At 38.4% G+C, this 26,575-nt stretch overlaps 1 protein-coding gene across 4 annotated transcripts in view; it reads right to left on the bottom strand.

The window, feature by feature from the left end:
• Positions 1 to 26,575, bottom strand: part of LOC127419702 (multiple epidermal growth factor-like domains protein 6) — a 64,490-nt gene that overhangs the window by 35,722 nt on the left and 2,193 nt on the right. For 3 of the 4 annotated variants that reach the window (XM_051661340.1, XM_051661338.1, XM_051661339.1), the window contains exons 2-4: positions 12,347 to 12,469; positions 4,923 to 5,048; positions 2,239 to 2,361 (exon numbers count right to left, since the gene is read on the bottom strand). In XM_051661340.1, the coding sequence (XP_051517300.1) occupies positions 2,239 to 2,361; positions 4,923 to 5,048; positions 12,347 to 12,469 (372 nt within the window). The remainder of the gene's footprint in view (positions 1 to 2,238; positions 2,362 to 4,922; positions 5,049 to 12,346; positions 12,470 to 26,575) is intronic. The other variant, XM_051661341.1, reaches the window with a different exon arrangement.

Genomic DNA, 26,575 nt, shown 5'->3' with positions numbered 1-26,575 from the left:
CCTTGTGCGCATGCTCCAAAAAACAGAGGTGTAACATGTATTTAACATGTATTTAACATGGAAGTCCAACCCAACACAAAGCAGAGAAGAAGAATAGCAATAACAACAACAACAACACAAAGATATCATGGTGAACACTAACATTTTTTGGATGGATCAACAGTCTATAAGACCTGTGACACATTGATGTGCAACTAATTATTATTCTTTAGTCTGTATTCTGCCCATTATTCTGTGTGCCATAGTAACACCCATATCACCAAATACTCATCTTTGCAGTAGCATCAAAAATTTGTATTTATTTACAAGTATAAAAAAAAATTTGGACTATTTTTACAAATTCCATCATAAATTACAATAAAAGAATGTAACAGGTGCATACTATGGCCAAGGTTAGCATGCTTGCATTAGCGCCATGAATGCAGAATGTAAACATTACAAATTACACATTATATACTGTCACTGTCCTGTCACTCTGTCAGTCTGGGTTTTTGTCTAACAGGACTGTGGCATCATCGTCCCATGTCTGTCTTGTGTTTCGTTGTCTGTCTTTGTGTGAGCGCACATGGTTTCGGTTGTATTCCCTGCCGTGCACCCTTCAGTCTATCTTGTTTCATGTTGGGAGCACAGTGACTGGATCCTGACTTCCTGTCTGGTTCGGTTTCGGTCTGTGTCGGGATCCGGACACTCGTACTCCATGTCTGTCTGTTATTGACGTGGGTGCATCACGCTTATGTCATTTTGGCAGCATGCACTCTCGTCAATAGTTTGTCTGTCTCTCGCAAACACAGGTGCGCCTTGCGTTGCGCCCGGGTCGCGAGCTGACTTCATGTTGTGCTGAGGTTCAGTTACTTCGGTCTAAGGTGTCGGGTGTGTGTGTGGCCGAACTCTCGCACAGGTGTCCTTCCTTGTTTTTGTTGCCTGTTGCGGGCATCGCGTGGCATTTGATAGATATTCTGTTTTGAGTTTTTTCCCCAACGGGGTTGTTTATGTTTGTTTTTTCCCCTTGTGGGAGTTTTGGTTTGTTTTTGCCCTTTTTGTTCTGTTAATAAATCCTTTGTTTTTTATAACTCTGCACTTGGGTCCTGAGCCTCATCATTCCCTCTGATTGTGACAATCTACTCCATATATCTTACTTTTAATTATCATCGAGTGGTTATAACAGCTAATTTTACTTTTCTTATGTGGAATTCATATATAAAATTAAGCAGAAAGCATGATATTTATTGAATATGCAGCCTGAAGCAAATGACAGATTCTGTGACATATGCAGAACTGTTCAAGTATTCAGACAATAAACCTATAAAAATACCAGCGCTCCCTTGGAAAATATATATATTTTTAAATTCTTAATTGTCTGTTTATTCATGACATCTGTCCTCAGTCTTAATGTTATTATTACGTTTTAGACTGAAATTATAAGGATAATTGAAGGCACTAAGTGAAGCAAAGCAGAACTCGTATAGTAATACAATCCAGGGAGCAAATTACGTTGTCTTCTGCCTTCGGACATCACCATAAGCACAACGGATCACACACATCTGATCTGCACCAAAATCATCAATGTTGTTGTGCCCGTTGTGTGTAACTCACTGTTGAGAAGCTAATTAGCTTACTTCTTCGACGTGCTAATATGATGCAAACCGGAAAACATCTATATGTCACTTCCTTAGCTGACGTCTTCCTTCTGCTATTCGATTATGCATGTTTTCATATACTTGGACAGAGAGATGAAGACTGTAGCTCAACTGCGCAAAAACCAGCGGTAGCTTGATTATAACTTCTTATGTAAACGTACTCGGTTTCAAACATCTCTGCACTTTTCTGGATTTGTTGAGTCACTCTCATCTGACAAACAGATTTTTGCCACAAATAATCACTTGAACAAATCTGAATGTGTGCAACCTCTCAACTTCATCTCCTTAAACACACAACTGAAAAAAGTGACTCTGTCATAGACTCCAGAGTGAAAAGCCCTGCTCCCTGTTTCCCTTGCCAACTCTGGCCAGTGTTGAGAAAATGAGCCATGTTCCACAGCTTTCAACCTTCATCTCTCACTTAATTTAGCACAGTGCTTCCACTGTTCTTCATGCCTTCAAACCATGGGAAAAAGACTTATTTTAACACTTACAGTAGGAAACAAGAGGATCCAGTACATGAGGGACCTTACCATGACAGTTTTATTGAACTCAGCATGGGGTGGAAAGGCTTTTTACTGTTGCCGTCAAAGGCGTTTACCTTCACAGCTCTTCTGGTCCGGGGCCAGTATGAAGCCTTGGTGACAGCCGCACACAGCATGACCCCCTTCACTGTGACATAAGTGCATGCAGCTGCCATTCCTCTCTGCACATGGGTTCCTCACTGAAACACATGCCATTTAAGTCAGATCTTATATGTCAGGTCATTGGCTCTCTCTCTCTCACACATACATAAACACTCATTATCTTGTCAACACAGTGCACATACTACACAATAATTCCAACAGTCTCTTTCTGTTGAATTCTCATACTGTTCTGGCCAATTCTTTTTCAGTGAATAGAGACATGCAGACTCTGCTGCTTAAGTCATGTTATCATGGTGTCTAGTAGAATGTCACCATCATGTCAAATGTCAGGCCCATGAAATGGCATTCACAACCTCTTTTACATATGTAATGTGACATATTTCAGAGTGAAATAGGATATTCAAGAAGAAAAAGTTTAGGACTTTATTGCATAAAAAATTTATTGGATTGGGAAAAGTTGTATGACAGGTGGTTGAAGAATAACATGTTTGGAATAACGTACTGATGAATCGTTTACAACAAGGCTAGGATGTGTATTAAGAATTCAAAAAGTGTCTTGTTTGATTTAATGTTGACTTTAGAAACATGTCATACAAGATATAAAGCATTTTTGAGTCCCTTCAGAGGACAGATTCAATATTCCATCCTGACAATGCAAAGTTTTGGGAAAAAATTATTTTGGAACCAAAGTAAATAGAGTAAAGATGGGGACCATGTATCTTATGGCTTTATACTGCATAGGGGAGCAACAAATAATCAGGTTTACAATCAGGTTTATCACTATTTTTGAAAAAAATAAATAAATAAATGCTGTCTGTTAGTATTTTAAAAGTGTAGCACTTTAAATTTAGCCCCTGAACCCCTATACTTTGAGCACAACGGTATGAAATCAATTAAATGACACTGATGTCCATTTACTAGACTGCACTCTGTCCACTCACAGACACTTTGATACTTTCATGTATTTAGTCACTGTCTAACACACTTTTGTTTGGCAGTACATGCATATTCTCTCTCCCTCTTTCTTTCTCCTTGTCTTCACCTAATTCTCAGTGGTAACATTTCACAGGGGAACAACTGTCTCTGGTAAGTTTCAGGACATTGGATCTGTGGGGCAGGCTACAATGAATTTGAATTTTGGCAGGCACACTGGAACTGACACTGGATTTGCCAAGAAGATGATGCTGTAGTCTGAATAATAAAAGTGCTTTTCAGTGAAAACTGCTTTTTAGAGCAGGCCAAAATTCACAGCAGTTTCCAATATTGCTGTTCAAGTGACACTAACAGAGGTCTATTTTCAAGTCCAGAGCATTACTGTAACTGGAGTCATTAACCCATTATTACATTTAACCTTAAGTTTAGTGCAGAAAGTAGGGTGAATTACAGTTGTCATGTGATAAAGTGACAATCACAGTAAACTACAAGTCAAAAGTGCAAAAAATGTCAGAGACTACTCTAATTCACCCTATTGGGTTGTACCACTGTTTTAAGGTGTAAACATTCTGTCTAAAGTTGCTATTTCATGATTCAAAGTGTTAGCTGGACTATAATGACTTCAATGATTCACTCATCTTTGTCTTCAGTGTCTGAATGTGTACTGATCACTATTGAATATTCTACAGAATTTATATAGTACTGATACAGATGTCCTGTTCTGCTCCAGAGCTCTTGTGTGCTATGAGGTTACCAGATCTTCAAGTAGTCTTGTGATTGGCCGATAACACTGAGAAAGCAGCACATATGGGGATTTAGTGGATGTCAATCCCTTTCTTTGTCAATCACTTTTCTACCAAGAACACTTTAATCCATATGTCCAAGAGATGTTTCGAAACATTCTTTGACTAACAGCATGTGATTTGTCCTGCCAGGAGACAATATGGGCATGCAAGTACATTTCCTACCTACCTGAATGGCAAACACCAAAATCTCAAAAACTATTGCTAACTACTGGTTCAGATTAGATTACTATAACATATTTCGAATCAGAAATAAAATCTGACAACAATGTATCTGTGACGAGGAGGAGAGTGTGGCCAGGCCGTGATGGAGTACGGATGACGCTGAATCAGCTTATCAGCGGGAGAGCGAGATAAAGGGCAGCCGGAAACGGCGGTTCGAGAGAGAGAGAGACGCATGCGCCCATGTTGCATATGTGTCTGTGTTTGTTTACGTTTGTTTTAATTAAAAAAAAAGTTTTTCATTAAAACTTTATGTTTACTCTTCAGCCGGTTCCCGCCTCCTCCTTGCCCAACCTTTACCTGTTACAGTATCATAAATTGTCCTACTTTGCCTGAAATCATGCACAAAAAAAAGAGAGAATTTTTCAGGCTAATATAGCTAATGCACATGCACGTTCTAGAGTAAACATACTGCCGATTGGTGCTTTTGAATGTAAGGTGGGACTACAGCTGCCATAATTAGCACAACAATTCTCCCATTCATATACAAGTGGTTCATCTCATCACTTTATAATGTCTCTGACTAAAATTGGCTCATCTCATAAAACATAAACTTTGTATTATTTTTTTATTTGTTTTATTTGTTTTATTATTTTTTTAAACTCAAAAATACGTCAAAATTGTGCAGATATAGTCAGATGTTTCAAGTTTAGCTAAATGAGTAAAAGAGCAGGACTCACGTCTGCAGCGCTTCCCATCAGCGGTGAGCTGGTATCCATGTCTACAGCGGCACTGGAACTGAACAGGAGAAAGCTGCACACATTCCTGCTCACAACCTCCATTCTTCACCGCACAAGAAAGCACAGCTGAAGGCAGCAGAGAAATAAGAGTTTTAAGAGCCAGAGACAAACACTACTTTACAAAGACTTGTTGAGAGTACTAAAACTAGGCTTAAGAGTAACAAACTCCAGAAAGTGTATATATTTAAAAATATATACAGTAATGTGCAAATGTCTTCAGCACATAAGATGTTTCACAAAACCATTTGTCTTAAATGGGTCATGAAATGCTATATTTTATAATCCCTGTGGTCCACTGATAATGTTATAAAAGTTTTTTTTGCCACAAACCGTCAAAATTGAGTAATATATTATCATTTTCCACCCTGTTTTTGGCTCTCAATCTGAAACGCTCGGTTTTGGCCTAAGCGCCTCTTTAAAACTTCAAAGTAAACGCCCACTGTCATGACTGGCTAACATCATGCAGCCCCTCAAATTCAGCCATTTTTGAAACTCAATCGGAAGAGAATGAACAAGCTCCACAACATTATAAAACAAAATTTCAGGGTTTACACATAATGCACATCCAACACATTGCATCCGAATATATTAAACTGTTCATCTAAAGCACAACTGTTAACACTCAGCCCCATAAACTATCAAACAGTCATGACATCTGAAATATTCAAGGGTCCACATGTTTTTAACTGCCCCATTCTTCAATAACAATGCTTGAATCGTATTTTGACTGTTCACAAACAATCAGTGCTGACATGAGCCAAAAAAGAAACCGCACACACATAGTCCAAAGCACGGTGAAATGACGCACACACATACTGTAGACGCATTGAGGCGCACATCGCCGGAAACACATCGAAATTGTCAAAGACATCCATCTTGTTAATGTCTACATACACCAATAATTAAAAATAGCACAGATGTGCAAAAGAACGTGTCCATGATGCGTTTGTGCTCAAAAAACAAGAGGCAGCAGCTGAATGAAAGAGACTGGCTCCTTTTCAGTGTTGTAACTTGACACCATGTCTTGTAAAAGTGTTGAGACACATGGCAGCGGTCAAAGAGTCTGTGTATTTCATGTTTATATACAAATTCAAAATAGTACAGATGGGTCCCCTTTGAAGTTTATGAATAGGCCACACAAGGCCTGTTCTCTCAAACTGAGTGGCAGTAGGCGGGGCCAAGGGTGCAATGACGCATGTTGTGGGATATGCAAATACAGATGAGCAATGTTTTGTGATGTCACGAATAGACAGATTTCAAAATGAGACGTTTCAGCAGGGTGGTAACTATAAATGCTCTTTTTAGACTGAGGAGGAAGTTTTGAGTTCTGAAATTTACAGTGACCCCTTTAAGATGGTTATTTATATCTTCAGCATTAGTGTGTCAATAGGAAATATAACTTTTAGACTCCCAAACATTCCTTTTGCAAATACAATAAAATAGAAGAACAGGGAGCCCCCCACCCCCACAGAGCGCCCCACTGAACATCAAGAGAGTCTGGGATTACATGAAGAGACAGAAGCAATTGAGACAGCCTTAATAGACAGAAGAACTGGCGAATTCTCCAAGAAGCCAAATTTTGTCCAGGTGTACCTAGGAGAATTTGTGCTGTTTTATATTTGTTTAAACCAAATATATATTAAACCTCTTTTATTTGACTTTTATTGACGTTAATTGATGAATGAAAACTATTTATGGCATTATATTTGAAGACATCCTCACTATGCAACATTTTTCACAAGTGCCTAAAATTTTTGCATAGTACTGTATTTGTGTCTTTAATATGATTTTAATTTGATTAATTCCACTTAGATTAATGAATTAAATTCTAAATATTAAAATAAAAACAAACCCTGACAGAGATTTTTGTTTTAATAAGATCTGGTAGTCTAAGATATTAAGCAAAACAAATGTATTTTTTCTGGGGAAAATAATTAAAAACTCTCAGTACTTTGTTTCCATAAGAGTAAATGCATTTATGTAATACTGTGGGGTATCACCTTTGGCTTTAATTACATCAGTAGTTCTGTTTGGATTGGAGTCTACCAAGACAGCACACCTGGATTTTACTATTTTATCCCACTTTTCTTGGCAGATGAGTTCAAACTGCGAGAAGACCTCCAGTGCACAGCCTGTTTGGGCCAGTTCACAGATTTATTATAGAAGTAAAGCCTGTCCATTGACTACACCATTCCAGGATACTCAAAATCCTATTTCAAGTGATTCTTTGGATCATTTGGCTGCAGGCTTTGAATTATTGCTGTGTTGAATGGTCAAAATCTCCATTAATTTCAGCTTTCTGGCAGAGGCCAGAAGGTTTACACCAAAATGCCTTTAAAGTTGAAGCTCTTAAAGGTGAAGTGTGTAATTTCTTCAATGTTAAATAACTTTGTCCTATCAAATCTTAATATGCAGAGACAACTATATGTAAGCCATTTCTACCTTGATTTCACTGAAATCAAAGTAAACACTGTGGCTCTGTGGGACTATCAAAACATTACACTTTGAGCATCCCGACCAGGCCCACACAGCAACACTGTCTGGACCAATGCTGTGAGTTTAGGGTGGGACTATCTGTTTTTTGACCAACTGAAGGCAGAGGAAGTGTTCAGTCATCATTTTTACAATTACATTTGATGATGATAGAGGCATAGAAATAACTAACTTTAGCTTTAATTTTCTCATGTTTTCACCAAAGAATGTGGCCCTGCTGAAGAGTTGATGTTGTCAAAGCATGAGTTTATTCGTGAATGACATGTATCTTTAAAAACTGTTGCCACCTACTAAATCATATTTAAGGTGAAAATGGTCTGATTTAATTTTAGCTTTAATGTTAACAAAATCAGCAATTTCTATAAGGATGTTAAGATTTATGATTTGAATCAGAAAGCCTGGTCTTTTTAGGAACATTCTCAAAATGTTACTCTCATAGTAAAAGTGAATGTGGAACAAATGAAATGTTTCAGCCAACAGCATTGTTCACAACTATTATCCAAAATAGCACCAGCCAATTATTTTCAAAGCCGGAATTATTTAGGGATTACTGAAAATGGTTCACTGTTTTTTCAGGTAACTGATATGAGGCTTTGATGGAGAAAAAACAGCCTCACATCTCAGTCAAGCTTTTGGACTGTGATGCTTGTGCTACTTTGCCATTCCTCTGTTTTTCAAAGAGGATAGCCATCTCAGGACAGAAACCAATCATAATATTCAGTGAAACACCAAATTAACTTTGTTCTGCACCATGAGACGATAAGGAAATGGTCGGGAGCAGTATGGCAGTTGATAACAGACATTGGAGTGCAGGCACTTCCAACTTACCTCTTGTCTATACAACCCACTCTACATATCCAGTAACCTGTACTTTTATATTTGGTCCCCTACTCTAAGGCCCTGTTTACACCTGATATTAACATCCATCTCGTGTGATCAAATCACAAGTGGTCAGCCAAGACAGATCGCTGTTTACACCTGGAGAGTAAAGTGTTTTTGAGAGTTACTGATCACTTACAAATGTGGTTTCAGTTAGCGGATCGCAAAATGATATGTATAAGATTGCAAATTAAAGACTGATACATCCACTCTTTCATTTTCTCTTTGCTAATGATGTAGCTGAGCCAGATGTTGTCATAATATCAGTGGCCTTTTAGTCTGTTGTTGCCACCCTTTCTTTGAACTAGACAGAGTTTTTCTGGTAACGTGCAGTTACCTCTTTCATCACACAGGGTCAGATAAGGGTTACGGCTCAGTTCCAGGTAAACACATTAAAGTATAGTAAACGTGACTGATAGTCACGCCAGGACTATGTGATCACCATGTCTCACCATTACAGGGAGGATAATTCTCCAAATGTAACAAATCTCAGTCATTCAGAGTGTTGGATTCCTGCTGATAATAAAGCACAGTCTATGTATCAGTAGACAGACTAAATAAATAATGTCATAACAAGCATATAAGTCAGTCTCAATGCACAGGAGTACATGTCAGTCCTTAATAAAATCTAGCATGCAGCCTGCAGGCATATTGTCCAAAACAGCTTTGAAAATGTCCCTAATAAAACTCTAATATCATCAGACACTCTCTTTTCCCAAATAAATCAGCAAATAATGGTGGCAATTTGTTGAAACAGGATATTTTGGGGGCTGGTGTGGGGGATGATGAGTTTAAGAACTGAAATCTTTACATTTTGGTTATGAGACTGTTTCTAATCAAAGATAATTATAATATTCCTTTGGCAGAACCCTTGGGTGAATTTCAAATAATTCAAAATCTAGCAGGTATCAGCAGGATTACCAGCTACTCAAATGACTGTTAACCAAAACCAAATGATCCTGGACAAAACATTTATAGATTAATTAGCAGTGTCTGTTTTTAATAATGGTGATTCACATTTTCTCCCACTCAGCTATGGTTTAGATAGTGGTTTTATAGAAGAGCTGGTTTGGCATCGGAAAAAACTGAAGAATGAGCCTGGAGCCTGACTGGAGCTCATGGCCCTGGACTCTTCTGGTTTCCCTGCTGATTCAGCTGAAATACACTTACTGCAATGCTGCTAGTGCATTAGACTCTCAGACCAGTTTTCAATTTGTGAAACTCTGACAGCATGCAATTTTCCATAATGGAATATTAGTAGCATTTGTTATTTACGTATACCGTCAAAACTGCTTTGGAAATTTTAATAAACATACCAGGATAAATAATATAAGGTAAAGGGATAGTTCACCCCAAAATTACAATTCTCTCATCATTTACTTACCCTCATACCATCCCATATGTATATGAGTTTCTTTCTTCTGCTGAACACAAACAAAGATTTTTAGAAGAACATCTCAACTCTGTAGGTCCATACAACAAGTGAATGGAGGCCAGAACTTTGAAGGTCCAAAAAGCACATAAAAGGAAGCATAAAAGTAATCCATAAGATGCCAGTCATTAAATCCATATCTTTAGAAGCGTTATGATAGGTGTTGGTGAGAAACCTTTTTTACAAAACAAAAAGGCCATTTTCAAATTCTTCTTTCATTTTGCCGATTCACATTCTTCATACATTACGCCACCTACTAGGCTGAGAGGACAATTTATAGTAAAAAATTTATGATCTGTTTCTCACCCACACCTATCATATAGTGTCATGGTTGGGGAGTGGGGAGGATAAAGAACCCAAAAGCAGAGAGAGAGAGAGAGAGTTCAACAGTATTTATTCACAAGTTCTCAAAAGTCAAGTCAAGGCGCACCCTGCACCGGCTGAAGAAGTTGGAGAACCAGCAAGCCGCCAATGGTTTGGGAAGAGTGTGTTCATATGGGGAATGTGTACATTGTGGAAGTCTGGAGCACTCAGATGAGAGTACATAGAAGCTGGTGAGGTGCAAGCGAAGCCCAGACGAATCTCTTGAGACACGGGCAGAAATCAAGGAATCCTCCTCCACATTCCTGGGCACCAACTGGTAAGAGGAAATGCAAGCAGACAGGTAACCGCACCTCAATCGACCAGCAACCACAGACACACGAGCTCATGAAGAAGGTTCATGGAAGCTGGTGAGGTGCAAGCGAAGCCCAGATTAATCTCCCAAGACACGGGCAGAAATTGAGGAATCTTCCTCCACAGTCCTGGGCACCAACTGGTGAGAGTGAATGCAAGCAGACAGGTAACCGCACCTCAATAGACAGGCAACCAACAGATACTCAAGCTCGTTCCAGCTACACAATAGGGAAGAGTTAGACTTCACCGTAAACAGCGCACATGTGAACAGTAACAGAGAACAATAAACTGCCGAAGAAAGAGGGGAAACACGAGGAATAAGAAGGGAGTGCAATTAGAGGAAAGCAGGTGGCAGCGAGCATGTAACTCATCACTGTGATCAGCGTCTCCACGTGATCGATCAGCGTTACCATGGAAATGCTGATCACGTCTGCCGGCTCCACCTGTGAGACACGAGGGAGAGAAAAACAAAGAACAGTTAGAGATGGCACACATGCCAGAACTGTGACATATAGCTTTTGAAGAAATTGATTTAACCACAGGAGTAGTATGGATTACTTTTACGTTGCCTTTATATGCTTTTTGGACCTTCATAGTTCTGGTCACCATTCACTTGCACTGTTTGAACCTACAGAGTTAAAATATTCTTTGTGTTCAGCAGAAGAAATAAAGTCATACACATCTGGGATGGCATGAGGGTAAGTAAACGATGAGAGAATTTTCATTTTTGGGTGAACTATCCCTTAAAGCTCTATCTGTGGCAGACTGACGATTACCATAGAAAATGTCATCTTGTAACTCTGTAGGCTAAAGACTACAATGGTAACCTCATAGACAACAACAACATTTCACAAATGCTGTTGATAGAGCCTAACTTGTTTTTACCCAGAATATTTCTTTACTGATTTACAATGGCCCCAAAAGCTATTTGAACATTTAACCCACACTTAAAAAATATAGATTTCTCCACATCGATAAATACCAAAACAAGTGGTATCTGCAAACAAATAATACTGACCTTTTCTCAGAACACAGTCTTTATGTGAATTATTTCTTTAAAATAAATGACACATGCTTTTATACTTTATATAATGCAGTGATATTCATACATTTCGACTTGAATGTCAAAATATTTTTTGTGGCCAATTTGTGTAATAAACTGATGACATTTCATTAAACACTGAGTACAAAGAGTTTGGAAGTAAGGTGGCAAATCTCAGAGTATCCTAATTAAACATTTTACATGAAGAGCACATATAGGAAACCATAAGATCATAACCATACTTCAAGGAAGGAAGAAGGATCTAATTTTCTTAGGTAACTGAGACCAAATGAAAGACTTTTTCAGCTGGAAAGATGAAGCACATTGCTCACAGTGCACATTCTGTCATGGAATAAGATCTAAATCAAGATCTAAGAATTATAATACAATTTAACCAACAAAATTGTAAACCCCTACATCAAGAGATCATGAGCTTAGTTGTTATGCAAGCAAGTATTCTTTATTCCCAGAAAGGTTTCCTTTGAAAACTCAGTTGTTGGGTTTCACCTGACACCTTCTACAGAAGAGACACATTTGAATGGATAGATGTGATGGTTTGATAGGGAACAGGCCCAGGCAAGAGAACAGTTGAGTCCTATAGACAGAGCCACTGGTCTATTTCACAGGTCCATCACAAACTCACCATGACAAGCCCTGTACATTACAGAACAGTAGCAAACATTCCACTATTAAGAAAACAAGAGGCTCTTTGATAGCAAGGAACCCTGCATGCTTTGAAGAGAAACCCATTTTGTGAAACAAACTTTTCTTAGCCTGTGATGATTACAGTCTCTAAAGCCTTGGACATAGGCCAGTCTGTTACATGACCCCTGTATGACTCACCTATGCAGGTGCGGGCATCAATGTGGAGACGGAACCCTGGGTTGCACTCGCAGAAGAAAGAACCTCTGGTGTTCACACACCTATGCTGACAGCCTCCGTTGTGTACCTGGCACTCATCAACATCTGTGGAGAAAAATGCAGATATGAGACCAAACTTTGTTAATATGCCTAGACTACCAGTCAAAAGTTTGGACTAACCTATTGTTCATTATTGCCACATTTTAGAGTAAGTGTAATGTTATCAATTTTTTTTAATTAACACATATGGGAATTATGTAGTGGCCAAAAATGCTAAACAAATCAGTTTGAGTCGCACAATTTTACGACTGTTTTACTTGGACTTTTAAAGAGCACTTATGTGGTGGATGCATCAAAACAGTGAAAATGTGCAATCAGCAGCTCTATCCATGAATAACTTCTTTGTGTTTTGTCTAGTTTGACCTTTCTTAGCTGCTCATAGCTCAGGCCAGACATGAGTCTTGCAGTCAGCCTGACCTTTGAAGTAGTGTTGCCTGTACACAGCACTTTATTTAATTGCAGGCACAGAGTTCTTTCCCACAGCTTAGCAAAAAGTGGATCAGGAAAAAGTGAGATATTGGGATGATCAATTTTGACGATTTGAAACACATGATTTTTTTTTTTTTTTCAGTGCATTTAAAAGGTCAAAATATTCACATTTGCCTTAAAGGAATAGTTCACCCAGTAATGAAAATTCTGTCATCATTTCTGTCATTGTTATGTGGTTCCAATCCCATATGACTTTCTTTTTTCACAAAATGTAGATTTAAATGTGAACGACACTTAACCAAATTAAATTGCAAGTTATTGTCCAACAAATCTTCCTTTGTTTTATAACAGATAGTTGCTGTCCCAAACTCACAGCATTGGTTGAGCCAATGTTGCTGTGTTGGGCTGGTCAGTATGCTCAAACAAACAGAGCAATGTTTTGAAAGTGCCACCAAGTTACACTCTTTATACTTTTCAGGGAAATTAGCATGCAAATGGCTTACTTATAGTTGTCTTCGCATATACCAAGATGGGATAGGAGAAAGTATTTAAACATATCCAATAGTTTCATATACTGTATCTTTTCCAACAAGGATAGTGAATATTGGACCCAGAGTCATGGGAAAATATTTTGTCTCTTTGTCTTTTAAATTATACTTTACTGGGGGGCAGCTTAGAGCATAACATCTGTGGCCAATATTCTGTAAGCAAGAGTTATTACAGAGTTATTATGGTACAAATGATGCACATATATTTAAATATATTTGCTATTGAGCCATAGAGACTATTAGCTGTTGGATGTGTGGAAAATGAAAGGACAGAATAATGTAGAATACTTCTTATAAGCCTCTGAGAGACAAACTATGATGAGGTGTGCTCATAAACATTTAGATTCCACCAATTATTATGATGAAAACAAAAATGTATACAAAAATGTATTTATTTACAAAAAAGGTCAACATACTCAAGTACTCTCAGACAGATATGGTGTTACAAAATGGCCTCTTCAAAAGGATTAATGTTTAAGCTTATATAGGCAGGAAACTGTAAATCTGGGACCATTTATCATGGTGTACCAATCATCTTCGACTTAACATACTGTATCTGTTTAGAGGGTTAGTTATATCACTTATGCTATAATTCATCATCTACAAATGTTCTGCAGATGATGGGCTCTGCAGGGGGGACCTGTCTGAGAACAAAGAGCAATCTCACACTATTATATAGGACCATTTGACCACAGTGGATCTACTGATTAAGTAGGAAAAGTAGGATTCTGTTTAAAGGAAAGCTTTACAATAAACATAAAACCAAGCCCATTTGAATCCGAGCGGTTCTGTTTAATAAAAGTGTTCTGCTTTTGTGCACTAACACACCCGGACAAGAAAAGATTAAAGGTGCTCTTATGGCCAATATGATATGGTGAGGATTAATAGCTCTTTTACTGACTCCATGATGTCAAGCAAAAGCTGCTGACATAAAGACATTTAAACATAGAGAATCATGCAATCCAACATTATTACATTGCTCAACATGATTGCCAGAGACGACATCAATGCTCAAGATGACAAGTAACGAAATTACATTATTTTGTATGAACTTTTAAATGTGGCTTAACTTCCTAAGTTCTATAAACTGTAACAGTGGAATCGTTATTAACCTTGGTGTAACAGAGGGTTATATTTAGATTTTTGCCATAGCATATAATATTATGTTTACGTCTTGACTGAGAATCCCACCGTTTTACTTAACAGATAGCAGCAATCTTCCTCACTTAGTAAGTAGTTGGTCAAAAATCCCCCTACTGAACAAAACAATGCACAAAATAAGTTGAGAAGAGTGTAAGGAAACCTAACTAAGTTGGCAAATCTAATAACTTACTGAGATCAGCTGCAGAGGATACCAAACACCGCTGTGCATCATTTATTGCTGTATCTCCTCGTAGACTCTTTTTATTTCTATTTATCTCAGATCTCGGTTGAAGACCATTTCACAAGTAGAGCACTCGTTTTATCCATGTTTCCTGAACACTTTTGATGTCTGACATTTTTGTGGGGTTTATATTGTTGTTACAGAATGAGAAGTACTCCTTGCTGCAGATGGTAGCTACTGTTGTTGTTTGGTAAATTTTACCTGGTGATGAAACATAATCACGCACTTTGCCCTCTGATGTAGCTTTTGGGGTCAGTGTGGAACAACATTTTCTAACTCAGAACGGCCTTTTCTGTACTGAAAATGCATAGAACAGATCGAGAATTCGCACTGGCCCAAGAACCCGCCCCTGAACCATGTCGATGGAAAAGGGCTAACCAGCACCAGCACCAAAGGAGCCCTCCAAACAAGAACAAGAGGAGCTCTCCACACAAGAACCAGAGGAGTCCTCAAAACAAGAACCAGAGGAGCCGTCAACGCCAGCACCAGAAGAGTGCTCAATACCAGCACCAAAAGAGTGCTCAACAACAGCACCAGAAGAGCACTCAGCACCAGAGGAGCACTCAACACCAGCACCAGAGGAGCCCTCTACACCAGCCCCAAAGGAGTCCTCCACATAAGAACAAGAGGAGCTCTCCACACAAGAACCAGAGAAGTCCTCCACACAAGAACCAGAGAAGTCCTCAAAACAAGAATCAGAGGAACCGTCAACACCAGCACCAGTGGAACGCTCAACATCAGCAGCAGAGAAGCCCTCTGCACAAGCCCCAAAGGAGCCCTCAACACAAGAACAAGAGGAGTTCTCCACACAAGAACCAGAGGAGTCCTCAAAACAAGAACCAGAGAAGCCCATAACACCTGTACCAGAGGAGTGCTCAACACCAGCAACTGAGTACCCCTCTGCACCAACAACAGAGAAGCCCTCAACACCTGCACCAGAGGAGCTGTCAACACCAGCAACAGAGGAGCCCTCAACAACAGCAATAGTGGAGCCCTCAACAACAGCAATAGAGGAGCCCTCCACACAAGAACAAGAGGAGCTCTCCACACAAGAACCAGAGGAGTCCTCAAAACAGGAACCAGAGGAGCCCTCAACACCAGCACCAGTGGAGCACTCAACACCAGCAGCAGAGGAGCCCTCAGTGCCAGCCCCAAAGGAGCCCTCCACACAAGAACAAGAGGAGTTCTCCACACAAGAACCAGAGGAGTCCTCAAAACAAGAACCAGAGAAGCCCTTAACACCAGAACCATAGGAGTGCTCAACACCAGCAACAGAGGACCCCTCCACACCAACACCAGAGGAGCCCTCCACACCAGCACCAGAGGAGCCCTCCACACCAGCACCAGAGGAGCCCTCAACACCAGCACCAGAGGAGCCCTCAACACCAGCACCAGAGGAGCCATCTGCACCAGAACCAGAGAAGCCCTCCACACAAGAACAAGAGTCCTCAAAACAAGAACCAGAGAAGCCCTCAACACCAGCACCAGCGGAGCGCTCAACACCAGCACCAGCGGAGCGCTCAACACCAGCACCAGAGGAGCCCTCCGCACCAGCCCCAAAGGAGCCCTCCAAACAAGAACCAGAGGAACCCTCAAGACCAGCACCAGAGGAGCTCTCTGCACCAGCACCAGGGGAGTCCTCCACACAAGAACTAGAAGGCTCAGAGGGCTCAGAACCGGCAGTGGTGAAGGCAGGAGAACTACCAATCCTCTTATCTAAGCTCTCAACACCAGCATCAGAGTGCTTAGAGCTGGCTTCACCAAAGGGTCTTTTCACATCGTCCACCCAGACTGAGGAAGATGCGAGGAGCTGTGACAGCACGACTGGGAGGAAGCAATGTGTGAAAGACCAGATAACAGTGGAGCCCTCAACACCAGCACCAGTGGACATATAGCTATAAATGATTGCCTGGACTGAGTTCTTTTTGGGAATTGGGAATTTTGTAAATCGCTTATATGTTTTCATTCTTTCATTCTTGGAAAAACACTTTTGTTATGGTGCAGGGTGGGGGCATGTTAGCAAAAAACTTTACTAACATTATAAGTGGACCTTATAAAAGAAGAGTATTTCATGACCATTTTGATATTTTGACATAAAAAGAATTAGGAGACATAACTGCTTGGAGAGGGTTTTAGCGTGTTGATAGCATGTTGTGCTGTAATATGCTGTTAGACTGTCAGCATAGTAAACTATCTCAGAGAAGCCACGTCTCTAAATTCATAACACTGCTTGTGTGAAAAATTCAAGACAATAATACATTTCAAGACAATTACTGACTGATTTCAGATCGCCGGTAGTAAGCAATGTTCCTGTTATTATGCATGAGCCATAAGTCTAGGTTTTTTTGTGAGGACTATGTGCAAAAGAAGGTTATTGATATTTAGCTTAATAATTTGCTGAATATCTATCAGTCACCATATTGAAGGGCTGGAAAATCTACACTTTTTTTTTTTTAATGTTGGTCAATGTAAATATGCAGATAGATGTCTTCAGCTTTTACACTGTATTTCATGCTGTTTTTGTTTGTTTGTTTGTTTGTTTTTGTTTTTTAATGTTGCATCATGAGCATTGTGTTTTTCAAGTTAAAAATACTTTTTTAAAACATTTAAAAATGTGGCTTCAGACATTCTGTTCCAATCTGTCGTGCTTTGTCAAACTGTTTTTGAACGCAACAGTGAATCTTATGCGAACACTCCAAAATGATTGATGTGGTGTACGTGTCATATGACACTAGTCAACTAGTCCTTCAGACAACCCACTGACTATTCTTTTTTTTAATTATTATTATTGTAATATAGAGTTTTGCATAGAAAAAGTTCTACTTTGCAAAGATTCAAGTAATTTTCAATTATTAATTTTCAGTTATTCTCAAGTCAAATTTTGATTGTTCACTGAATCATTTGAGTTTAATTTTTTAGTACAGTTCATCCCAGCATGGGATTTGAGCTAAATCAGACCAGTCACACAGAAAAAAGAAAAGAAAAAACCCTGGCGTGTGGATGATCAGATGCTGTGAAGGTAATCTAGACCACCTGTCCACCAAGCGAGTCTGGAGGAATCTTAATTATACAAGTGCTGTACACAATGCAGCACTGGGCAGCACAGAAGGAGGAAGAACTGTTGTCCTTCCACAACAGCAGGGTGTAAATAAACAGCGAGATTTCAAACGATACTTGAAATGTAGGAATTCATAGGGGAGACCAGCTGCAGAGCCAACAGCAGCCCGTGGGCCCCCTACAATCGCTTTCTAAAGTTTTCTCTGCAATTCATCACATAGCAAACAGGAAAACATCTAACTGCTGTTTAATGGTGTGCTGAGTTGCATCAGCATTGAGGACAATATGTACACAAGGTAATAAGGAAACCCACTTTTAAACCACTTCAACATATGTCGAGGGCTGTTTGGCCCTCAAAGTACTGGCAGTATAGGTGAAGCTGGAACTCTGAATCAGAAGGTAAAATCAATGACATATGAGTTCCCAAACTTTTTCAGCCAAACCATCTCTGGTTGTGAGCTGGGCTCCTCATGTTAAAAAAAAACAACTGCTTCTTATCATGATAACCTTGAGTATTCAGTGGGAAAACTGGGGCGAAATCATCAACCTTTGCTTAGATGTTTTGTAAAGGTCTGGCTTGATATCATGAATGGAAGCCGTAAAGCAATTGTCACTCTTTAATGGGGTGAGGCCAGAAATCTCCAAATGAGTGGACCTTGATGAAACAGAGTGGACCTCTATTCTGTGCCTAATTTCATTGTGAATATTAGGGATGCACCGATCCGATACCTGGATCAGTATCGGCTCCAATACTGAAGTTTTAGATGAATCGGGTATCAGTCCGACGAGCCCGATCCAAATCCGATACTGTGTTATTCATGTTCGTTACTGTCAAGCTCCAAAAATGACACAAAAGAACCATAAAAACACCACTGAAGTAGTTCATATGACTCACGCATTTTATTGGAAGCCACTTGAAGACATGTGATAGCTCTGTGAATCGCAAAAGGCTGTGTTTAATAAGTAAATATATAGTATGCACGTGCAGCGCCAGTGCATTAGTGAATGGTGCTGCTCTGTTGACACACACACAAGCACACAAATCGCTAGCACTTGCAGCTATTTTTAGCCTTCACATGTGCAATATTTGTGCGCTACTCACGAACGACATCTCAGATGTAGATGTTCAATAGTTCGGTTCACTTATAATATGCATTTAGAATGGCACCGGAGGTGCATTTTACCAGAATTTGAATAAGAAGCAAATTAAACTACTGTGAACTTGCCTACAAACAGACACATACAGGACTTCCTGGAGAGTTCAGAATGTTAAAATAAAAGCCAGATGGTTTTAAAGATAAAGGTGCACGATTGAGATATATTATTATTATTATTATTATTATTATTATCATTTGTTTACAAATTATAACAATATTTAAGTTGAATGGGTTCCAAAAAATAACTGTGTGAATGAAAAGTGAATTGATATCTTACAACTAAACTGAACAAAAAAGTTCAGATACAAGTTGAAAATATTTTGCAAAAAAAATAAAATAAAACGGCTTCTTTTCTACTGATGACATACTAGAATTACTGTTAATTTTGCTGCTACATTATCCAGTATACTAGATAACAATAAAGATTTTCTTAATAAGCTACACATTTATATTTAATAATGTGTAGTTAAAGGTTTGTGTTTCTTTACATATTAAAGAGCACACTCAATTAGTTACACACAATAATGTAAAGATATTCTAAATTTTATTTACCTTAATTTACCTTAATAGGTCATATTGATGCAATTGTAATGGGGTTGTCTCTGCGTTGTGTTGAATAAAGCACTTGATTGACACCATCTCATGCCTTTGGTTGATTTTATTCTGTTTAACTCTTGTGCAACTTTTGGGACATTTTTGTCTTTGTCATTTTTGTTTTTTCGATCATTTTGGCTGTGTTAATGCCAACGGCATACATTTTACCAAAGGTGTGTATTTTTGGGGGAATTTTGATATTTCAACCTCAGTTCCTAAAATACATCTATAATACACTGTGTACACAAAATAGTTACACTCAGGACCTTCAGGACAAAAATGTCCCCATTGAAACCCATTAAAACTGCAATAATTGATCCCAGTGCAATTAAAGCATAAAATCCTGAATTCTATGATATTATGCTTTCATTCTGGAGCCCTGGCTTAAAATGTAAATTGTTTTATATTTTCCACCAGATGGCGCCATTTTTCTCATGTTTAGCCTATGGAGCAAATGCATGCTTTTTTCCTATTTTCTGTTTGCTGTATTATAAAGCACTGCAGGATAACTGAATAAATGATGCAGCTAAAATTGTGTGGGTGTGTTGGTATGGATGTCAGAGTGTGTTTTGTATATGTGTATTGAGAAATGTGTGTGTGTGTGTGTGTGTGTGTGTGTGTGTGTGTGTGGGCAGGTTTAAGTGGTTTACGATGACTTTTTTAGGTTACAAACTGGTAATTACAAGTGTATTACACTATAAATGTGGTTTATGAGGACATTTCTAATGTCCCCATAATTCAAATCGCTTAAAAAACATAGTAAATGATGTTTTATTGAAAATGTAAAAATGTAGAAAGTTTTTTTGTGAGAGTTAGGTTTAGGGTTAGGGTTAGGGGATAGAATCTATAGTTTGTACAGTATAAAAATCATTCTGTCTATGGAGAGTCCTCATAATGATAGCTGCTCAACGTGTTTGTGTGTGTGTGTGTGTGTGTGTAAAAAAACAGTGGCATTGTATATACAAACTGGCATTTAAAGGGTTAAAATCCTGAAAATGAATGAATATATCAGTAGTTATGATCAGGACTGATGTTGGTTAAAAAAATTAATTCATTGAAAGTGGAAAATAATATTAATATATAATATTATTATAGAAGTTTTTTGACGAGGACATTTTTGTCCTCGAATGACCTCTGAGTAACCTTTTTTTTTTATTGACACACAAGGGTTAAACACATTGAAAAGCGGTGGTCAGCCCCAATAATCATGCTCACGCATGTTCCACCACAACCACTCTCTCGGCTGGTGCAAATCTTAATCTTTATGTATGAACAATATAGGGCAGGTATACAATAATTACACGTATTATTTAAAATATAAAGTCTGTACCTGTTTAAACACACAGAAAAGCGGTGGTCAGTCCCAATAATCATGCTCATGTATGTTGTATAATGATGATGAACATTAAATCAATCATCACTACACATAAAACATAGTAGCTTGAGAAGAGAGCATACAATACACTTTGATACATGATAAAACAAAATACATGTTCAATGTTAACCCCAAAAAAATACGATAAAATTAATTTAAATATTTTTCTGGGGAGCACTCACCCACCACAACCACTCTCTCGGCTGGGCGCGAATCTTAATAACCCAACCGGAACCAGTTCGCTACACAGCACCAGCCAATGGGTGGAGAGTGCAGCTTAAATATAATTAAAGGGTCATACACAAAATGAAGTACAGCATGTGGAAGCACCTTTCTGACCCTGGTACACAATAAAAAATTTAATGGACATATAAATAAATACAATAAATTAAAATAAGAGATATTGCAATAAACATTATTATTAGACACTTTTCAGTCCTCCTGCTTTTCACAGGTGTTGGCTGGGTTTCCCGAAGCTCTAAGAAGAACGTAAGTAGCACTTAAGTAGTACTTAATCTCTACGGTGTGTTTCCCAAAAGCATTGTTATCTAAGTAAAAACGTTTGTAAATTAATGAGAGCTTTGTACCACTGTTAAGTCCATTAAGTGCAACTTAAATGTATCTTTCTCACATCTTTCACAGTTTATCAGAGACAAAGGGACATTTAATAAATTATATTAATATATTTTGATAATTGGAAAGCCATTGTACACTGTTTTAGAGGATAAAGCAACGTGAAAAAAATCGCATTGAAATCAACTGGCAGTCTCCACAGTCTACGCGTGCAATGTGATAGGTCTAAACTAGGTTTAAAGATAAATCTAAATTTATATAACACATAATACAATATAACGTTTTATTGTCCTTATTTCATAATCATAACTATGATAGCAATAGAAAGATTATCTTATTAAACAAATGTCTTTAGACATATGTGAGAAGTGACCTTGCAGTTTAAAACTTAAAGGTGCAGTATGTAAGATTCAGAAACCCTTGTTATTAATGACACCTGTGGCCATTAAGTGAACTGCAGCCAGCTGCCTGTTGCTCGTGCTTGCGTGCACACACTCCATAGGGACACGAGCATCGACCAAAACAATGACGTAACGTACAAAGAGACTGAAGGTCTTTCTGATTCACCGGCATCATGCTGACAGATGAGGCAGCATAATTAAAATTACACAGTTATGATTTTTTAACTACAAACTTTGAGACTGTATATTATATTTGACTCTACAGTGCTGGAACAGGGCTAAAACAAAGTGTGGATATAGGTCTGACTATGCGAGACTGTAGTTTGAAGTAATCACTTTTCTTTGCATGATACATTTGCTGCATTTATACGATAGCCTATGTCGGCGTTAGCTAGCTAGCCAGCTTTATCAATAGCTGTTAGCTAAATTTAGTGGATAATGACAGTAGCTGTTTATAAAATAGACTGTGCATTATAAATATGTTGACACAATTCAGTATTGATGTGATACCATCACAACTGTCATTTTGATATATCGATGCGCTATTGTTTTATAATAATAGAATGTATATATTTTCTGTATAACCAAGTTACGTTACACTAATGAATGTCTTTTTGCATTATCTTGAACATTGTCTAGCATTCATTTCATGTGTTATTGTAGTTTACCTTACTGAATAATTACAGATTAACATTGACATTAACCTGACTTTTAGCATAAAGAGAAGATCATTTAAATTATTTGAAAGTTATGAAGCAAGGTAGCTCGCAATTCATCAGCGTTAGCAAGCAAGAACAAGTTAGCTAAAATTACATAGATCAATCCTTATGGCACTATATTTCACATGCTTTGCAGTTATGTAAGCTTACCTGTCCAATAAGACGAACGCCAATTAAGGGTCGGTTTTGATCCCCAAAACCGAACGAAGGTCCCTCCAGGAATCAAAAGCCCTGCCGATGTTCACTCTAGTTTTCACTCGACCACGATCATGTTCCCGCTTAGCATGAAAATCAGTATACAGGCTTTAATAGGCAACCTAGGAAGTCCGAGAAGGGCTCATTTTTTAGTTGCGTTACAAGCCGTTCACACATTGGCAAAAAAAGGAGATTATTACATGAAAAATGTTACATATTGCACCTTTAAATAAATAGGCCTAAATAAATAAATAAAATACGTCTATCAAAGGAGGCTATTGAGTGTGCAATAAGAGATTCTCTTCATTCCATTTAGAAAGGTCTTTGAGTAGTTCAGTAGCCTACTGATGTCCGTCAAATTAATCCTGTTCTTTGTGCATCTGTTCAGTTTCCAGCCAAAGAAACAACACAGGCTATGTGACATCCACTTATTATGATGTGATGCTCATCGTGTACATTCACGTTACATGCACTCCTTGCGTCACTGAGCAAACATCTGTAACCCTGTCTTACCAAAGCCGTAATTATTTATTTAATTGAATTTTGTAATAGTTAATACATTTCGGCACCTCGACAAGGTTACAAACAACTTCCATGTTTTTAATATTTCCACATTATTTTCATTTTGAGAAGACAAAACACCTGGACATATTTGCCATTTTGTGGCCCGTTCTGCATAACGCGGTGGCCCATTCTGCCCCGTTTCACATACGGCCCATCGGAAAAAGTCCTGGTTCTCCCGATGGCCAGTCAACCCCTGGATGACGAGCAAAATTACCCACTAATTTTATATTCTGCCATGTCATCTACAGAAACATCTACCACACTCCCATGTAAAATAATAATAATAATAAATTAAGCATGGATACATTATATTGGTGCTCAGCGCAGTAAGCGAATCTGTTTACAGGCATGTTTACAGGCATGACTGTATAGCACTGCACAGTGCAGAGAACATGAGCAGCTCGGTGAGAAGTGCACCGAAACCCATTTCAGTTCACCATAATCATATCAAACTTTTTATTTGAAATAAAAACACATTTTCTAACTATATTTATAACAGGAATATGATGATTATCTTGCATGTGAGCTATTTTGCATGCGACAAAATGCAGTTTATTTTTATTTTCAAACTTATATTCCTGCAGTTTTGATTGGGTGGACCAGCCGTCAATCTGGGTGGACTAGTGCCACTCTGGCCCTTATGTGGCCTTGCACCTGTCTTGTAGTCTGCTACTACTACTTTTATGACAAAGATTACAGGTTTGTGAAGATTGTCAAGGTTGGTTTGTCTGGTAAGCTTGGTTTAAAAATGTGTTTCTGTGGTGCTAAATTCTAGGTCTGTCTTCTACATTGTTGGAGAAAAGAGGGCACATCAAACAGCAGATCAAGAGGCCAAATGCTATTCCAATATGCATAAATAAAGAGGATCAGAGGAATTCTTAGGAATAAACAATAATGGACATCGCTGCCACTGCAGACTGATTATGCCAAGCAGAATCTCTTTAATCCAACACATGTTTCTCCTTAATCTTTCCATTCCGTCCTAAGGAGCAGGGGCCGGTTGCACCAGCTATACGTATGTTACAACTTAGCCTAGTTGTGGTGTAAATGGGCAATAAGTCACAATTTATGCCCTACTAAATATTTGAGTGTTGCACCATTAAATTTAGATAGGACGTAACCCTACGTATAAACTAAATATTTACGGAAACCTCCAACCAGGAGTAACTGATGGAATAAAAAAGCAGACTCATTTAATGACATCAGTGAGCTCATGTTTTGGTTGACAGGCTTCAGTCCTTTCAACATATATGATGATGTTGGCATTTACACTCGTTTACATTTACAGGAGAAAACACTATGTAAAAGCGTACTTCTTCAGCATGAAACCAATCTAACGGTGCACTTTCCTGTGTATGTCGCCCGGCAGGGGCATAGCCAGAACTTTTTTTCAGGGGTGGCCAAGTAAGACCCAGTGATTTTATTGGGGTGGTTAAAACAAATTCACTATTGACTGTGACACGCTGTACCAAAAGCAAATTCTGTAAATTCTACAGAATATATAGATCACAAATGTACACAAGGAATTTAAAGTTATCAATTTATTTCCAATGCCATACAAAAGAAGGAAAAAATGTATTGGCTGCATATCTAAAAAACAACGCTGGGATGGTGTGGATGTTTGATGCATGTTTTTACTAGCTGTACCAATGTAGTCGCGAGTTCAGAACCCAGCTTGATCCGCTTTTCCATGTTGCTGAATGTGCCGTTATGTTGGCACGGCTACATGAACTTTCTTTTTCTACGATACTGCAGCGAAATCAGAAACAAGTGACCAAGCATCCCAACATCAATAAATAATGCAATAAAGTGGGCTTAACGTTGGACGTTCTTGATTCACAAACAGTCGCTAATTTAGGGACCTTCTCTAAAGATACAGGCAACATTGGAGTATACAAATCCAATACAAATATTTCCATAACATAGAGTATACAACTTCAGTAGCATTTGAAGCAAATGACTTACAGGCATATAACCAACTCCAAAGTGTGCATGTAGGTGTCAGCAATAATGCACAGCTTTTAGATTTTTGATATAATAATAAAAATTAAAAAAAAGTCAAATTATATGTAAGCATTTCTATATTCATCAGTATTGTAATAGCCCTTGGTGTCGGGATCTGGATTTTATTTAGTGGAAAAGTGGATCAAGTTGGGTTCTGAACTCGCAGCTACATTGGTACAGCTAGTAAAAACATGCATCAAACATCCACACCACACCAAGCCTTGTTTTTTTGTTTTGTTTTTTTAGATATGCAGCCAATAACTTACAAACAAAGGAGTCTTAAATAATGCCTAAACTTAGGTCTCTGCTAACTAAATTAAGCTGACTCGATGCATGTGTTAACGGACTATGATAATGGCCTACTCGGACAACACATTGTTTCCTAGAGCTGGCAGAAAATACTCAAAACAGACACAAGCAGCGTATCTATCAACCACAAATAATATAATATTGAGCAGCTGCCGTCGGAGTTGCATTGGAGTGACGTCACCTCCCCTCTTCGAATGATTGGCTAGAGGAGAAGCTGTCGATCTAGAACTAGTGGACCAATGGGGAAGCAAAATGCCCCCTGTGAAGCCTCCACACGCGCTATGTCTCCGTGGCATCACGCTCAACAAGCCACGTGATAAGATGCAAGGGTTGACGGTCACAGACGCAGAGGCAGCTGGGATTCAACCACCGCCACCCGGATTGAGGCGAATCACTACGCGACCACGAGGACTTAAAAGTGTTTGTTATTTTTTTATCTGCACTTTTTATTTATATTTGCGCTTATTATTTTTTTATCTGGCCACCCATGGCCACCACGTAGCTACGCCCCTGCTGCCCGGTGTCAAGTTTCAACATGTACGAAATATATAAAATATTAAAATGAATAAATGTCTACTTTTCCAGCCTGTTGTATAAGTAATTCTATATTTATTGTCCCTTATTCGTTTCAGATACAGCTATTAAATATTGTTATTTACATAGGTAAAATATACCATTAATGAAATCTTGTTTTATTATGTATCGTATTTTAATGGGGATATAATTTATTACAGCTGACAGTTACGTGAGCAAACAAGATTTGAACATCAACTGTAACTAGATAAAATTGAAGTTCACAGCTTTTTAACACTTCTGTGTCAAATTTGAAGACTGTTTATTGG

Source organism: Myxocyprinus asiaticus, chromosome 29, assembly GCF_019703515.2.
Source record: "Myxocyprinus asiaticus isolate MX2 ecotype Aquarium Trade chromosome 29, UBuf_Myxa_2, whole genome shotgun sequence".
Taxonomy (NCBI): Eukaryota; Metazoa; Chordata; class Actinopteri; order Cypriniformes; family Catostomidae; genus Myxocyprinus; species Myxocyprinus asiaticus.
Note: the sequence above shows the minus strand (reverse complement) of the source record. Positions and strands in the feature narration are given on the sequence as shown.